The sequence below is a fragment of the Callionymus lyra genome, chromosome 1, assembly GCF_982586985.1.
Source record: "Callionymus lyra chromosome 1, fCalLyr1.hap1.1, whole genome shotgun sequence".
In the NCBI taxonomy this organism is placed as follows: domain Eukaryota; kingdom Metazoa; phylum Chordata; class Actinopteri; order Syngnathiformes; family Callionymidae; genus Callionymus; species Callionymus lyra.
Window position 1 is genome coordinate 26,553,347 of NC_141818.1, and position 18,793 is coordinate 26,572,139.

An 18,793-nucleotide genomic window follows, 5' to 3' on the forward strand; every position below is an offset into this window, starting at 1 on the left:
CAGTTGTCAGTACCAGACATGAATGGAGTGAGCATAAGTTACTGATACAGGAAAGTGTTTTTGTTCTAGGCTACAAGAACTACACATCTGATATTAATAATGACATAGCTAACGTTAAACGTTTTTCTTCTCTCAAGAAATCACCAACCTCTTTGTCGCCTCCTTTAAGTGGAATGTTACCCTCACACGGTGAAAAAACTCCTTTTAGACCTCAGAGATTCTCCAAATACAAAAACAGAAAACGTATAGTCCACTGATAATTTCTGTCAAACTGGTAGGACTGGAGGCTTAGTCGTTAATTTTCTTATCTCACAGCTAAAACGGAGCCTCTGTGAAACTTTCCGTCAAACTTTATTTACACACATCTTAAAGACATTTGTTCTTACAGATTAAAATATCTATGCGTTTCTTTTTAAAGGCGAAATACCAAACCAGTTTTCAACTTCTTACAATATTGTAATAACTTATTTCCAACTGTCTTATTCACACACCTCTTAAAGACATTGGATTCTCATTCAGGGTACGAACAGAACAAAAACACTAATCTTGACTTCTAACTATACACAACTACACAAAAATATTAGTCAAACATTCATGTTCTAACTAGGAAAAAAATGGAGTTCCAAGTATTAATACAAAAATATTCCTTAAGAGAGAGAGGATTATTTGAGATATCTAGAAGTTCGAGACTACTATAACCGAGAAATAAGCCAATATTTTAAAATGTAACATCTGTAGTGTTACACTTACATCCTCAGAAGAAGCGTCCAACAGCTTGGACAAGAAATGAAAGCTAACTTTCGGTGCCTCAACATCAGTGATGACACAAGAAACTTAAAAATAGAAAAAGTAAAATGAAAGTTTGTGTAGTGTCAGTATAAGGTCCTACCAAAAGTTAAACAAAGGTTTTGAGTTAAATTACTGATCCAGTTACAAAACCATCATGAAGATAGTTTAGAATTTTAGAATTGGGCAGTGGTCAGTACCTGACATGAATGGAGTGAGCATAAGTGCCTCATACAGGAAAGTGTTTTTGTTGTAGGCTAAAAGAACTACACATCTGATGTGTAATAATGACACAGCTAAGGTTAAACTAACTCTTAAAGATGAAAATGAATTTTAACCCATTAAAGTAAAACAAGTTCCATTAGGCTCATTGTTGGGCAGAATTGAGTCATAGTTTAACACATGTCTCTGCAAGAGTAAGGTCAAAAGGACACCGTGCAGCAACAGGCATCCCTCTATAATATACATTTTTCCTTTTTCCTTTTTGTAAATCTTATGTTAAAAGCTTAAAACAAAACCCACATTGTATCATGAGATAAGAACTTGGGAAACCAATTTTTCATTTTTAGACTTTATGGAGGTTAATTCCATGTAAAAGGAGAATTAATTGTTTGATAATCATTGACGAGTTTTAAATTGAAATGCATGTTTTCTGTGTTTTTACTTTTTTTTTTTTATTACAAAAGTGCTCTTATACTTTTTCTTCTACAACTATGACCAAAAATCTTGAATAATGCAGACTTAAAAGTAAAAGGTACTTTAACCTTGTTTTTTTTTATCGTAATGACAAAACCACTAAAGAGAAACACAACAACGGGTTAAGAAAAGTTATCAATTATTATTATTTATCTCAACTTTTACAAATAAATTTGATTTTTCTTCCTGTTTCTGTATTCAAATGATGTACACAACAATAACTATGTAACTTTTAATGGTTTTCTCAACACGATGATGGAAACATTTAATCCATAATGTTTATCATGGCTATGATTGTAACTGTTTTTGGAATTGTAGGTTTTTTTACATGGTTTTTAAATGGTTTATTGTTTTGGTTTTATAGAATTGTGTCAAGACAAGTATCAAGTGATTGACATCAAGAAACACATTTATGTCTCTTCTAGTTTAAGTTGTTATCCATGTGAAAACTTTGTAAAAAGTTTTGTAAACCATTATTTTTCCCCCCATTGTGTTTGGAATTACATGGTTCAAATAAACAAACATCAAAAACATAGTTGCTCATCCTAGATGATGGAGAACAGGAACTCACAATAGTGTGTGCTTTAGAGTGCACAACCTAGACTGGGTGTTTCAAGGAACCTTCTTCATGATGATGTAGGCCTGACCCTGGTGTGAAACTAGTGTGTGAACTATTTTATGAGATTTTACTTCAGGTACAACAATTGTTAGACACTGTTACATGATATTAGAAGTGTAACAATGCTTTGTCATGTCAGAGAATGGAAGGAGGTATTCATTAATAAAAACTCAACATCCCTCTCATCTACAGTTTAATGTTTATTCTTATGTGTTAACATCAAAACAGCTTTTTTACAGAATCATTTGACTTATCCAAACATATGTTGCATTCACAAATCCGTCTTTGCAAACTTCCACCATTATAGGGCTTCCAGGGTTATCTAGCTCTCATTTTCACCAAAGCAGGATCGTAAAAGATTCATAGGGGTAAAAATGTGTTGGATTTCCACAACCCTTGACTTATGGGTTTACGCCACTTTAATATCAAATCGATATACAAATGAAATCTTAAGAACAATCAAGGAAGAATACTTACTTCAACACTGAACACAACATACTCTGTTGAGTGTGGAGACCTAGATTTGTTGTTGGACAATAGCAAGAACTGTAATGATACACAGAGGATTAAAATATCCCCCTCGATATGGCCCTCACCACTCCTTCATGACGCGTCAACACAACTCCACTATAAAGAGTCATCGCCAAAGACAGGATTTCACCGCTCAGATACACATTGGAGACAATCGTACCAACCATACAGAAGACGTCTAAAGTCTTCCTATTTGGGCCCTGTGTCAACCGAAAGCATGGGTGCCTATGTGTCAGCCTGGTGTCTGACCACTATGATGCCAGAGACTATTTATTCACAAACAACCCTCAAGGAACCCTTGTCTGACTCTAATGTGATGATAAAGATGTTCAGACTGCGGATGCTCCTTTCAACCCAATCCTTGTTGAGGGAGAACAAGAGACCTCCCAGACCCTTCCTACTTCACCAAAAGAGGAGGTGGATGGTTGGATGCCGGATGTCCCGCTAAAGGTTGAAGACCATCGTATTTCATCTCTTGCACCGCACTCTGCGCAAGTTCACAGAAGAGAAATGCTACGGCTGTCAAGTCTACCACCCCGGTCAGTTGTACCACAACTATCTGGAGGCCACTGGCATGGAGACTGTAGAATACTTTTACCTGCAGAAGTTTCACTCTCTGCTGAAGAGGCTGTACACTCCAAATACTTTCTGACTGGAAACAACATTGAGGCCGATGACCATTATTACAGAAAAGATTGTTTTGCTCGAGCTGAAATTTTCTAAATTCTTCTTTCCTGCGCTCATCCTTTGTGAACACAGCGGTGTGAAACTACAGATGGAGGATCTGCGTCTGAAGTCTGGGAGAGAGCTTGATTTTTCAACCACGAGCAGAAGACGAGATGGGTCAGCTCTCCGAGACACTCGACTTTATTTCCCCAGACATTCCCACTCTAGAGAGTTTGTAGGATAGTTGAATAAAGCCATTGGAAACAAATTTTCATCAGGCAAACACGTGGAATTTAAAAAGTTGGAAATCATGTTGGAACAAGTACGATTACTTCACCGACATCATTGGGATACTATGGTGCGAACCACATCCTCTTTATGTTGAGGAGGATTTTCAAAAACCTTCAAAAATATTTTTAAAGAACTTGGAAAAGAGACAATTCTCAATGGGTGGTTAGCGGATAGCGAATAAGATCTGGGCTGAGGCTGCTGCCAGTCAGAGCCTATATGGATGACCTTACGACATTGACCAGGACTAAGGCTTGCACAGTACTGCTACTTGGAAAACTCCAGGACAACATTGAGTTGGTTCGCATGAAGATTAAGCCGAGCAGGCCCAGGAGCATCTCCATTGTCAAGGGGAAGCTGTCAGACCACCGCTTCCATATCATATATCATATCAGAATCCTTTATTTGTCCCGCGAGGGGAAATTCGGTTTAAACAGAAATATACAAAAAATAAAAACACCCAGAAATAAAAATGGATATTGGTGAGGAACCCATTCCAACGGTCTCCGAGAAACCTGTGAAGAGTCTAGGTCGCTGGTATGATGCTTCCCTTAAAGACAAAGAGCAGGTGGAGCAGCTCAGGAAGGAGGTAGCCAGTGGTCTGGAGAACATCGACAGAACCCTGCTTCCGGGCAAACTGAAGCTCTGGTGCATGCAATATGGACTACTCCCACGTCTTCTGTGGCCACTAACCCTATTTGAAGTTCCGATCTCAAAGGTGGAAAAGCTGAAGAGACGGGTTAACTCATAGTAAGAAAGTGGCTTTGCCTTCCCAGATGCCTAAGCAGCATTGGGCTCTACAGCAAAGGGATGTTACACCTGCCAATTTCCAGTCTGACTGAGGAGTATAAGTGCGCCATGGTCCGACTAGAGATGATGTTGCTGGATTCGAGCGATCCATTTGTAGCCCAAGTGGCACCCATCCTGGCCACCGGAAGGAAGTAGACCCCGTTGACTGCACCTGACCAGGCAAAGGCAGCACTCAGACACAGGGACATCGTAGGCCAAGTTCAGGAGGGGAGGAGTGGTCTTGGTCTCTGGGCCAGTAACGGCTGAGAGACGCAAGCTGGTGGTCCAGGAGGTACGGCGGGAAGAGGAAGCAGGAAAGCGCGCACAAGCTGTGACGCAGGCAAAGCAAGGGCAGTGGATGGCATGGGAAGGAGTGGAGAAGAGGAAGATCTCCAGGAAAGATCTGTGGAAGATGGAGACATTCAGGGCAAGCTTTACCATCAGGGCTGCCTATGACATATTGCCCTCTCCTGCGAACCTAAGTCAGTGGTATGGCGAAGACCCCACGTGCCCCCTATGTCCAAGTCCGGCAACACTGCGGCACATCTTGGTGGGATGCAGGAGCAGCCTCACCCAGGGCCGTTAAACCTAGCGGCACAACCAGGTAAGCTAAGGTGTCTTGCAGCAGTGCTGGAGGCTCAACGTAGAGGTGAGAATGCCCTTCCTCCCCTGTAGTCCCGTTGGCAGCCATCACCATTTGTCCGAGAGGGACAGGCCAGCCTCGCCACCATAAGAGCTGACACTGGACAGCTGGGCAGAGCACGAGACTGGAAGCTGCTGGAAGACTTGGACAAGAAACTCTGGCCAGTGGAACATGGGTTACTCAGGGAGTTGGGAGTGCCGGGGAAGGCCCACAGACAGGCAGTCAATGACCTCTCTAGGGCTGCTGAGAAAGGGAGTCAGTGGCTGTGGATGAAAAGAAAGGCTCATACCTGGGCCTTCAAGTGAGCTGATGGCATCTAGGAAGTGAACCTAGGACGCTGGGTCTCACTGCTGAACCCTCTGGAGGTTTCGTGGGTGTCCCACTTGACAACCCGAAGGATGCCATCACTCACTTGAATTCCACAGTCTCTTCGGTTCCTTAAGTGTGACTGTATTGAGGGATATCAACACCTAGTCCTACACAACAGATCTGATCATCTGGTCAACCAGTGACTGCTGTGAAAGTGCAGCTGTCAGACCTTGCGACGGTGTTGCAAGCAGTCTACTCCATCAATTCCCACCAAGTCCAGAAGGCAGACAGAAATAGACCGCCTAATCAAGGAGAGGAGGCAGCTGAAAAAGCAATGGAGGAAGAACATCTGATGACCGACACCAGGAAGAGGCTACACTTTACTGAAATGCCAGCACTCAGTCCACCAGAGTACGAGCCAGACATCAGTCCGCCCAGGAGCGAAGTTGACAAAACCGTGCGTAGAGCAAGGGTTGCATCAGCCCCAGGCCCCAACGGAGTCCCATATAGGCTCTACAAAAACGCGCCAGATGTCCTGCAATGCCTCTGGAAGCTGATGAAAGTTGTGTGGCAAAAAAAGTAGATACCAACATCCCTGCAGAGGGCCGGAGGGATCCTTATTCCCAAGGAAAAGGACTCCTCAGAAATCGGCCAGTTCCGCCGGATCAGGCTTCTAAATGTCGAGGGAAAAATCTTCTTCAGCGTGGTCGCTCATAGGCTGGCAGAATACCTGCAAAGAAACAACATGATTGACACGTCAATTCAGAAAAAAGGAATTTCAGGCTTTTCAGGATGTGTGGAACACACTAGTGTCATCTGGCATCAGATTCAGGTTGCCAAGAAGGAGGGGAAAGATCTCCATGTGGTGATCCTGGATCTTGCGAATGCCTTTGGCTCAGTCCCTCAGAGTGTACAGCCTCTTCATCAGAGAGTGAAACTTCTGCAGGTAAAAGTATTCTACAGTCTCTGCGTCAGTGTCCTCCAGACAGTTGTGGTGCAACTGACCGGGGTAGTAGACTTGACAGCCGTAGCATCTCTCCTATGTGAGCTTGCACAGAGTGCGGCGCAAGAGATGAAATACAAGATATAAGATTTCATTTTTGATATCGATTTGATATTTAAGCGGCATAAACCCATAAGTTAAGGGATGTGGCAAACCAACACAATTTTACCCCTATGACTCTTTTACAATCCTGCTTTGGTAAAAATGAGAGCTAGATGACCCTGGAAATCCTATAATGGTGGAAGCTAAAAGTCTGCAAAGACAGTTTTGTGAATGAAACATGTGTTTGGATCAATTCAATTCAATTCAATTTTATTTAAAGTGTCTTATCATAACAAAGTCTCAAGACACTATACAGTTGAAATAAGACTACAGTTGATTAAGGAAAAATAGATCCCAGCAATTCAACAAAGAGCAAGAAACAAAACACTGTACAGTGAGCTGTACAGTGAGCAATGGCGAGGAAAAACTTCCTTTTAGAAGGCAAAAACCTCGAGCGGAACCAGACTCATTGTTGACGGCCTGCCGCTTTGACCGGCTGGGAGGAAGGATGGGGGGGTAGACAGATGGATAAGGAGAGGAGTGAGGGAGGATATAGTGAGAGAAAAGAGGAGAGTGTAGGAGGGTCCATGGGGGTGCTGGAGAGAATTCGGGATCTGATGACGTGGTGAAGATCCTGGATCAGCAGCAGCTCTGGAGGTGGATCCCTGGATCAGCAGCAGCTCTGGAGGTGGATCCCTGGATCAGCAGCAGCTCTAGAGGTGGATCCCTGGGGCTCCGGGAGAGAAATAAAAAGGTGTGGGTTTGGGACAAATGTATACAATACACAGGTATACAGACTCTGGTGACGGGTGAAGATATATAGAGGGGAGAGGGACCGAGTCAAGGAGATAGGGATCCACCACAGCAGCGGCGACGGAGCCCCCCCCCCAATACCCTGCGGACACGGCCAGTAGCCGGGTCGAGTGCCGCCACATGAGCCCGGGGGAGCAATGGCCAGGCACCGGCCCAGGTCCCACGGGTCACAGGGGGGCCACGGTTGTGCGGGCAGGGCGGGGGCAATGGGGCTGCAGCCGTCCGGGAACGGCCCCCAATCCTCGAACCGTAGACCGTCCCCAACAGCCGCAGCCCACCTCCCCCATGTCATGAGGGAAGTTTGGGGGGCCAGCAGTATTCCATGGGCTGTCCACGGCCTCTTAGGTGCAGAGGCCCCGCCCATCACACGTACTGACCCCCAGCCCCCGCCCCCACCCATCATGCAGCACCCAGGGGGACTCCATCATCTAGGATGAGCAACTATGTTTTTGATGTTTGTTTATTTGGACCATGTAAAGCCAAACACAATAGGGGGAAAATAATGGTTTACAAAACTTTTTACAAAGTTTTCACATCTTCATCAGTGCAATGACTTACGATTGTTCTTCATTTCAGCCCCATAAGCTTTTAACGATGACTAAGGGGCTAAATAGTTTTGAGTGGAGCTTAACTTCTTCTTCTTCTGAACAAATGGAAACCTCTTGTGGAAAAAATGATTTCTGGAAACCTTGAACATGCAAGTTTTTTCATGGATGACCTTCATTTAGAAACAGTAGTTACAAGGACAGGTGATATTTTAAAAGAAAATCTGTTTTTGACATACATTGTTTAAAGTAAAGTTAAAACGATATTGCTTTTGCATGGCTTCTGTAAAGTTACCTTAGGTCAACAAATTGATAGTAGTCTTTATTTCTTCAAAATAAAACTGAATCACCGGTAACTTTCACACACAACACATGAACTCCATATAAATTATGACTGTAAGCATTGCGTTTGTCTGCTTCAAGAAATTAGGGAGTTAACTGTCAGGAATTCGTAAGAGGAACACGACATCTGTGACCTTGAAGTAAAACAACTTGAACTAGAAGAGACAGAAGTGTATGTCTTGGCACTTGACACTTGTCTTGACACTATTTTATAAAACCAAAACAATAAACCATTTATAAACTATGTGAAAACCTACAATTCCAAAACAAAGTTACAATCATAGCCATGATTAACATTTTAAATGTTTCCATCATCATGTTGAGAAAACCATTAAAAGTTACATAGTTATTGTCGTGTACATCATTTACAGAAACAGGAAGAAAAATAAAATCTATTTGTAAAAGTTGAAAATGTTTATTGATAACTTTTCTTAACCCGTTGTTGTTTCTTTTTGGTCGTTTTGTCATTATGAAAAAAAACAAAACAAGGTTAACGTACCTTTTACTTTAAAGTCTGTAATATTCAAGATTTTTGGTCATAGTTTGTAGAAGAAAAAGTATAAGAGCACTTTTTACAGACCGGTGGCACTGACTTCGCAGCTGATGAAGACACTGTCCACAAGTCCAGCACGCGCAAGACCCCCTGCAGTTTGCCTACCGGCCAGCAGTTGGTGTAGAAGATGCCATCCTTCACCTCCTGCATCGGACCTATTCCCACCTGGATAAAGGAAGTGGTTCAGTGAGGATCCTGTTCCTGGACTTTTCTAGTGCCTTCAACACTATCCAGCCCACTCTGCTCCAGGACAAATTGACACAGATGCATGTGGACCCTGGTCTGGTCTCCTGGATTACAGATTATCTCACTGATCGACCACAGTATGTCAGGCAGAAGGACATCACGTCTGACACTGTGGTGTGCAGTACAGGAGCACCTCAGGGAACAGTACTGGCCCCTCTTCTCTTCACCATCTATACTTCAGACTTCTGCTACAACTCAGAGCTGAGTCTCATCCAAAAGTATGCTGACGACACTGCCATTGTTGGATGCATCAGGGACAACAGCGAAGACGAGTATAGGAGTCTAATACGTGACTTTGTGGACTGGAGTGAGAGGAACCACATGCAGCTGAACACCTCAAAGACCAAGGAGCTGGTCTTGGACTTCAGGAGGTCCAGGACAAAGCCACGTCCAGTGTCCATCAGAGGCGACGAGGTGGAGATAGTTGACAACTATAAGTACCTCGGCGTGTGGCTGGACAGTAAACTGGACTGGTCCTGCAACACAGACCATGTATATAAGAAAGTTCAGAGTAGACTGTACTTTCTGAGGAGGCTTCGATCATTTAACATCTGCAGGAAACTCCTCTGCATGTTCTACCAGTCTGTGGTGGCCAGTGTCCTGTTCAATGCTGTGGTGTGTTGGGGTGGGAATGTGTCCAAGAGGAGTGTCAAAAGGTTGGACAGGTTGATCAGAAAGGCTGGTTCTGTGGTTGGCATGAAGCTGGACTCACTGGTGACAGTTGCTGAGAGGAGATCACTGAACAAACTACTGTCCATCATGGATGATGACAGTCATCCTCTCAACACTGTCATCAGTGAGAAGAGAAGTAGATTGAGTGCACGAATGCTCCTTCCCAGGTGCAAAACAAATAGACTCAAGGACTCATTCATACCTCTGACTCTTAATTTGTACAATTCTGAGTTCGGGGCAGGAGTGGAGAAAAAGTATCATGATGTTCTATTCTATTTTAGTCTTTATATCCTTTTCTTTGTTATTTTTCTTTGATCTACAGTATGTTCTTTATCTTTATCTTTAGACTTAGATTGTATCATCTTGTTCTTTCTCTTTTTTTCTCTTTGTTCTTGTTCTTATTTTATTTTGATTTATTTTTTATGAAAATTGCTGTATTTGCTGTGGCTAGTTGGAAAAAAACAATTTACCGAAGGAGACCTCCTGAGGGATCAATAAAGTTCTACCTACCTACCTACCTGTAGTAAAACAACAGAAAAGTAAAAACATAACACAGCACGTTGAATTGTTCTAAGGAAATGTTTACAATTGCAAATTCTTAGAACAACAACTATAAAAACTTTATCTTTAACAATTCTTCAACCAATACAGTATCATTATTCCAACACAGAAAACATGCATTTCAATTTAAAACTCATCAATCATTATCAAACAATGATTTCTCCTTTACATGGGATTAACCTCCAAAATGTCCATAACAATTATCTAAAAAAAAATCCTAAATTCTTATCTCATGATACAATGTGGGTTTTGTTTTAAGCTTTTAACATAAGATTTACAAAAAGGAAAAATGTATAGTATAGAGGGATGCCTGTTGCTGCACAGTGTCTTTTTGACCTTACCCTTGCAGAGACATGTGTTAAACTATGACCCAATTCTGCCCAACAATGAGCCTAATGGAACTTGTTTTACTTTAATGTGTTAGAATTCATTTTCATCTTTAAGAGTTAGTTTAACCTTAGCTGTGTCATTATTACACATCAGATGTGTAGTTATTTTATCATATAACAAAAACACTTTCTTGTATCAGGCACTTATGCTCACTCCATTCATGTCAGGTACTGTCCACTGCCCAATTCTAAAATTCTAAACTATGTTCATGATGCTTTTGTTACTGGATCAGTAATTTAACTCTAAACCTTTGTTTAACTTTTGGTAGCACCTTATACTGACACTACACACACTTTCATTTTACTTTTTATATTTTTAAGTTTCTTTTCTCATCACTGAGCACCAAAAGTTAGCTTTCATTTCTTGTTCAAGCTTCTTCCGAGGATGTAAGTGTAACACTACAGATGTTACATTTTAAAATATTGGCTTATTTCTCGGTTATAGCGATCTCGAACTTCTAGATATCTAAAATAATCCTCCCTCTCTTAAGGAATATTTTTGTTTTAATACTAATATTTTGTATAGTTGTGTAGTGTTTTTGTTCCGTTTGTACCCTGAATGAGAATCCAATGTCTAAGAGGTGTGTGAATAAGTTCCCGAGTTCTCTCCAGCACCCCCATGGACCCTCCTACACTCTCCTCTTTTCTCTCACTATATCCTCCCTCACTCCTCTCCTTATCCATCTGTCTACCCCCCCATCCTTCCTCCCAGCCGGTCAAAGCGGCAGGCCGTCAACAATGAGTCTGGTTCCGCTCGAGGTTTCTGCCTTCTAAAAGGAAGTTTTTCCTCGCCATTGCTCACTGTACAGTTTTGTTTCTTGCTCTTTGTTGAATTGCTGGGATCTATTTTTCCTTAATCAACTGTAGTCTTATTTCAACTGTATAGTGTCTTGAGATAACTTTGTTATGATAAGACACTTTAAATAAAATTGAATTGAATTGAATAAGACAGTTGGGGAAAAAAGTTGTTACAATATTGTAAGAAGTTGAAAACTGGTTTGGTATTTCGCCTTTAAAAAGAAACGCATAGAGTTTTACTCTGTAAGAACAAATGTCGTTAAGAGGTGTAAAAATAAAGTTGACCTTTGTTTAACTTTTGTTAGCACCTTACACCGACACTACCGTGGTACATATTCAAATGCCTCCACCCCTTTGTTCATCATTAATGTTATGGTACAAAGGAAAACATAAGGATTTCCTACTATATGTTTTTTTAATTTTTTATTTCATTAATAAATGCTGGATTTAATGTATTTTTTCTGGCATACACGATACAGCATCAAAAAGAAAATTCTAAAACAGTACATATGTTTTAAACGTTTTGAAATGGGTCTTGAGCAAAATCATCAAGATTTGACGTTTCAAAAAGTACAATGTGTAGGTAACATCCCCTCATTTAAAAGCCCAACCCTTTGAACAAAAATAATACAGCACAATTCCCATGAGGCATATCTGAACCTTCAACATTTTTATGGCTTAAGACCCCACTATTTACAATCACAACATCTAAACCTTCCAAAATATTTTTTTCCTGAAAAGCACATATGAGATAAGGACCCAAATTGAAGTTGCTACAAGATTTTGAGCGAGGTGCTCCGCGTGTGACTGTGTGTTTGCCATGCGCCACCGAAAAGGGAAGTAGTCTTCAAGCACTTCATGTCCAATATAGATGAGGATTGAGTTCATACCTGATAAATGAGAGAAAGAAATTAAACAAATGTTAATACTTTATAAAAGTGTACCATTATTTTTGTTTATTATACTTGTATCAAGTTAAGAGCATTTTGTATATTTATATTTAGGTCATTATTGTTCATGGTTGTAAAAAATAGATTTCCAAATGTGAAAACTTTGAGATATTAACGCTTGGAAATATATGGATTTGGATAGACTGAATATTTTGGCTTAAAAGACAAAAGCCCCAAAGGAAAAGTATTCCCAAATAATAAAAGGAAGTTTCAATAAGGGGTACTATTTACCAGCATAATAGAAAGGACCTCCTGACCACCATCTCCTTACATCGACTGCGTAATAGACAACAGCGAGCAGCACAAAGGCGAAACAGCCAAGAGTCGTCACATAGGACAAAGACCTTCACAAGAAAGAGAACCAAAGAACCATTGTATTAGACAAGAATATGGAATATATGAATTTGGAAAAAGCTTTTTATAAAAATTGATAACACAGCAATAGAAAATCTGCCTATAATAATGCATGGACTACGGAAATGTACTTCGAAAGAATACATCATTTTGATTTTAATGATTCATTCTTATTATTCCACCTTATGCATATTATTTATGTTTTTATAATGATCTGAAATAAAAATAATTAAAAAAATGATAAATTGTGTCAACGAAATATGCTTCTGAAGAAAGAACCTACCAGAGATTCTTGTTGACAGGAATGATGCCCTCGTTTGTGGAACAGTTGGTGAGAACTGCCGATATGACTCCCTGTCAAAACATCAAATTAGTCAGCTTGAAATTACACGTTTATATACAAATTGAACCACAACATTGTCGCTTGTAGTTCCCATAAAACACTCCAAAATGTATCTACTTACCAATAAAAAGCCCCAAATAAGGAACCTTGATAAAATACTGTTGTGAAGATCTCTATAGTGTAAAATTATTTTTCCTGCCTGTTAAAGAGGAAATATGATCCGTATTAAAAGACATTCATGGATAGAAAATGGCACAATATAGAAAGGACCAACCTGTAATCCAAGAAACCCCAGGACAACTGAATTTATGCTTCCCAGGACTCCTTCTGGATCATGCGGCATTTGAGTTGCATAAATGACCTGAATTGAGGTCAACATTAACATACTTCTCTTTAAACAACATATGATATTTCCACTACAAGCACAAATCACTAGACATATACGTAAGTGTGTAGTCATTTAGTGAGCTTCAAAAAAGGAAGAGCAAAATGATTTCGTTCAGTTACCCTAGATGAGGGTGTCTGGTAGATGTGACTTTCCCCAAGAAGCCAACGGTCAATAAACGCAGCTGCACCACCAGTACAGTTGAAGTATTGGCCCATGTCTCCAATTCCGCCAGGTCCAAGATAACCCCTGATGAAAAACAGAAATAAATAAGGTTTAACTTTAAATGAAGAACATTCAAGCATGTTGACTTTAATTAAGTCAAATACTTTTATGTGACTTACGCTGGACAGCCTGGTACCGGAAGAAGAAAAGTGAGACAGAGCCAAAGCACCTCGAGAAGGACCACACACAACCACGCAGGCCAGTAAAACAAAATGTCAAGAAATGGCGACCACCATGCATCCTGGGATTACAACAACAATGCTTTAGTGATATCAACATTAAAACTGAGAATGAAAAATATAACATACCGCTGTAATGATATCAAGATGGCCCCGGGCAAACAACAGATCCAAACAAGCTACGACCAGGTAGGACCATGCCAAGCGCTGCAAGACGCCCGGGATCCGAAGGTTGTCCCAAGACACTGGTGTGCAAAAGCTATTAAAGTCAAACATCAAATGCCACGAGAACACAAGTGATTAAGCTTTTAACTCACATGGTCCCTGGCAGTAATTTGGATTTACGATGACGACACCAATAACAAAGAGCTGCACGCTTCTCCAAAGAACTTTTTTAAGAACGGAAAAGCGGGTAACACCAGCACGGAGTTGGGAGTTTATAGAAAGTGCAATAGATGTCCCAATTATGAACACAAACCTATAAGACAGAGAAAATAAAATTCAATGAATGTTGCTATTCAAGGTCAAATGTGAAGCAATTCATACAGATCATATGGTCTCTATGACTATGGGAGTGGTTAAATGCTATCTTTAGAACAACACAAATGCTAGTTAATAACATTCTACTTGCCAAGGGAAAACCAGGTCTGCAACTGTCAGGCCTAAGAAAATCAAATAACACAGGTTAATCTCAAAGTCAAAGACTAGCTCTTAAAGATATACTGTACATGTCTCACCATTCCAACTCTCATGTCTAAAAAACCAATATCGTCCTCCGCCATAGTTCACAAACACCATAATAACCAATGAGATTCTGAAAAAAATCCAGCAAAGATATCTTCACTTAATCAATTGACTTAAACTTATCTTATAATATACCCTCTGAAGGTATCCAAAGATTGTAGCCTTTTGCTTGGACTGGGTAGAGGAGGGAGGATTGTGTCAGTTATGGGTGGAATCCCTCTTCCAGACGGGCCCAATTCCTGGAGGATAAGGTTGGTATGAAAGGTTTGAATAACTGCCTCTGAAATATCACAATTACGCACAAGAGCCATTGTACGGAAATCCTTTATTAGCTTTAGAAGAATTTAATGAGTGATTGAAACTTTGTGTATCACGTGTTATAAAATTAGTTGTTGCATTTGGCTACTCCTTACAAAATAACAAGGATCTACATAAATGTTTTTCAAAATGTAAACTCCATGGAGCAAGAAAGCATTAGTGCCTGGAATTCAGAGATACTTACAGAATTTATAAGCCTCTCTGCTTCCATGGTTCCACTCATTCCAAGAAGAATCCTTTTTAGAAAATCTAACCTGAAACAGATAAACAACTTAGCCATACTTTTGATTAACATGGAAAAAAAAGAGAAAAATAAATGAATATCCGGTCTCACCTAGTAAGTGTTCTTGAAATAGCAAATAACAACACAAGACCAGCATATATCAAGAATGCAACCAAAAGAGCTGGAAATAGATTAGAATAGAAAATTGTTTTTTCTTCATGACAAAGCTTTATCTGGTTTGATGTGTGTGCCTGTCGGTATGGTGGACTTACGTAAATAGCTATTAATTGGGACAGCATCAGTGACGATGGTGCAATTGACTGCGGATGATTGAGAAAAACTCTTCACCCAGAGTGAGTAGTTTCCCAACTCGCCAAAGTGGAATGGAACTCTGTGGTTGAATGTCAACAGTGTGTCAGACCGTAAAACAATTGATGCATCTTCATTAAGTCGTTTTTGAAAAAATATTAATACTTTTGGTTAGTCTGATTGACTTGCACAGGTGCTCACACTTACGAGCAAAAGACTTGGTCTTCAGCGGTACTGTTAACCATCAAAGTAATTTCATGCTGTGTGCCAACAACAAAATCTCCTGAACTCTGCTGGCCAGGGGTTGGAGCTTTAGGTAGCACTCCTAATTGCTGGTACAAGCACTCGTAAAAAAAAAAAAAAAAAGTTAGCACATCATGAGAAAGAAACTGGGAAGGAGATCTTAAATGGCATCACTGATGTGAAACCTTACCTGGTGACAATGATTGGAAACCCAATACACCACCACATCACTAGTCAGTTCATTGTGAATCTTCAAAAGGGCCTCATCCATCTTTAGTATTTGGTGACGATAACCAGCTGTTGTGGCAACAAAAAGGACAAATATTAAACCTTTATATAAATACACTACTTTTCTTCTTTTGAATACGAAATGCAATTACAACAACACACAGGGGCAGGAGTGGAGTGAGAGTATCTGAATGTTCTGTTCTATGTTAGTCTTTGTATCCTTTGTCTTTGTTGTTTTTCTTTGACCTATGTTCTTTGTCTTTATCTTTAGACTTAGATTGTGTCATCTTGTTCTTTCTCTTTATGCAAGTAAGTAAGTAAGTAAGTAAGTAAGTAATATTTATTTATATAGCGCTTTTCGAGACCAGGGTCACAAAGCGCTTAAACAATCAAGACAATACTCAAAAAAGTACATACTTTAAAGATCAAGATAATACTGAGAACAACACAGGAGTTCGAGAAATTCAAGGAAAAGCCTGAACAAATAGAAACGTCTTAAGATGTTTCTTAAAGGAGTCAGTAGACTCCATCAAGCGCAAAAATGTTCTTCTTATTATTTTATTTTTTATTTATTATTTTTTATTGTTTATGAAAAATTGCTGGCTATTGGAAAAAAAGAATTTCCCGAAGGAGACCTCCTGGGGGATCAATAAAGTTTTACCTTACCTTACATTCTATAAAATATATCATCCATAAAAGAAATTAGTATGAAAAGATTGATCATCATATTAGGGGAAAAGGAAACACAAGTAGGGCTATTATTAAATAGCAGTAATATGCTCAAGGACAGTGTTTTTCAAACTTTCTTTAGCCAAGGTACACTTTTATCATTGAAAAAGCAAAAGCCACACTGCCAGCCAAAAAATTAAAAAACATTATACCGTGCAGCCTATATTAACAAAATGTTGATCACTGTTACACTAGCTAGGTACTGCACCGTCATTTTTGAAGAAAAAACGTGTTGATCGCACGTAAACAGCGAAATTGGGTGAAAGCGCCTCAGATGAGGGACCGTCTACAAATTACTTACAAAAATGTAGTGTTGAAAAATATTGTCTGATTTAAACTAGCAGACTTTCTTTCAAACGTATTTTTTCTACAAATAACTAACCTTCATATATTGTCACACCAATCGTTATATTTTCACATTTTAGTGTATTGTTTTCATTATTTAGTTATTACATATGGGTAATAAATAGTGCATGTAATAACTCCTGAGGTACAACTGTTATATGCAGCACATTTCTGCCACAATCATCCATATCATGTTTCTTTACTATTTAAAATGTCCTCTTAATTCCTTCATATCTATATTTACATGGAGTCTTTCATAAACATGTTGTAATATAAACAAATTGAAAGCGCTGATGGTCACCAAATGTATGTCACTTATGGAGTACCTTTATATCAAGTTACTACACTCATTAGTTTTTTTTAAATTCTGTAATGACTCTGTAATTGTTACAAGGTTATTAAAAAATGTATGTGAAATACTGCATTAAAATAGTGATATAAAATATTTTAGAGGAAAATTGTGAGTGTATGTGATATGAATTTGGTGACCATCAAAGTTGTAATTACAAAGCTATTGCAAAATGTATGTGAAACATTGCACAAAAATGGTGATTTTGAAAATGTAAAGATGAAATTTGAAAAACTAATGAGTGTAATAACTTGTATGTGAAGGTACTCCATAAGTGACATACATTTGGTGACCACCAGAGTTGTAATTACAAAGTTATTACAAAATGTACATGAAATATTGCATGAAAATAGTGATATAAAAGATTTAAAAAATAAACGTAAAAAACTAATAAGTTTAGTAACATAATATGGAGGCCCTTCTTTAGTCACATGAAGATGGTGACCATAGAACCTAAAATGAAGGAGTTATAAAGATGGGAATTAAAAGAAGTCAACCCTTTTTGGGTGTTCGTCTATTGGAGGACGGTCCCTTATACGCCGCCTGCATAGAGATCCGTGTATTTTATCAGGACAATATGGCGAAATATACAGTTCAAACGAGCTTGTAGTCAATACAGCAGGTGACTCCGATTAGAAACAGGTACGATTTGTTATTCCTTAGCGTTCCCGAGTTATTAACGCGTAAAGATCGAATCTGCCAATATCGAGCCTACTTGAGTGAAGGGTTGGACTTTTATGTCGCAATGTCTTGTTTAAAGCTAGTGTTAATTTAAGGACTGTAGGCGTTATTTATAAAATATAGTATTATTGTACATCAGCTTCAATAATCACCTATTTTGCAACATACCTTAAAGCTCTCTTATGAAGCACAAATCCAGACAGGCGGTTGTTTATTTGAAAAGGGTATCAGGGCTTTGGGTCTCTCATGCCGAATGAAAGCATGTGAGAAGGATGAACTGAAGGCAGCAGGAGCTGAGCGATCACATGTTGGAATAATCCGTACGAAGTTCGCCAGGAGGGAAGTTCAAAAAGAGCGATACAAGTCTCCAAAGACTTGAAGGCATGAAGTGGGTCAACGTGAACTCTGTTTAGCTTGACGCTAGTCAGTGTAAATACGGCATATTCCGGTCATCATCATTACTGGTATCAAATTGATCTATGCAGTTTGGTTTGTTTTTCAGACTTTTTTCGTGAGACACATCCGTCAACAGTTAGCTTTTAGCATGCTAGCATACAAACAGTAGCTTCAGTACTATACTTACAGGCGGAAATCTCTGCGGACAACGGTGCCACACAAACGGACACCATAAAAACAACGAATGACAAACGAACCAGCTCATATCTCCCTGGGGATGTCATTGTATTACACACTTGTGTTGTCTTTGCCGTGATGGAAGTTGCATCACAAGTTCTATCCGTTATGTCTCCATGCTTTGACATGACGCGATAAATCTTGCGCATGCGCATTATACAGGCTGTCACCCAGGCTTACAAATCGAAAACCGAGGCAGAGAAGTGTGTTGAGAACCAGGAGTTCCTGCAGATTCTTCAGTTGGATTTTAATAGCAAATAAACA

At 39.7% G+C, this 18,793-nt stretch overlaps 1 protein-coding gene across 2 annotated transcripts; it reads right to left on the reverse strand.

Annotated features, from left to right (window-relative positions):
• Positions 1-11,697: 11,697 nt before the first annotated feature.
• On the reverse strand, positions 11,698-18,742 carry hgsnat (heparan-alpha-glucosaminide N-acetyltransferase). 2 transcript variants are annotated; one of them, XM_087798377.1, is made up of 18 exons: positions 18,480-18,742; positions 15,755-15,861; positions 15,529-15,665; positions 15,285-15,403; positions 15,124-15,193; positions 14,974-15,043; positions 14,607-14,710; positions 14,465-14,541; positions 14,359-14,389; positions 14,045-14,205; positions 13,857-13,972; positions 13,668-13,789; positions 13,446-13,572; positions 13,213-13,299; positions 13,060-13,137; positions 12,879-12,949; positions 12,473-12,585; positions 11,698-12,181 (listed from the first exon to the last, which is right to left on the reverse strand). In XM_087798377.1, exons 1-18 carry the CDS (start codon positions 18,682-18,684, stop codon positions 12,000-12,002), a joined length of 1,977 nt encoding a protein of 658 aa, XP_087654503.1. In that variant the 5' UTR covers positions 18,685-18,742; the 3' UTR covers positions 11,698-11,999. The 2 variants fall into 2 exon arrangements, with proteins under 2 accessions (XP_087654503.1, XP_087654504.1); XM_087798378.1 differs by lacking the exon at positions 18,480-18,742 and adding an exon at positions 18,065-18,473.
• Between the last annotated feature and the right edge of the window lie 51 nt (positions 18,743-18,793).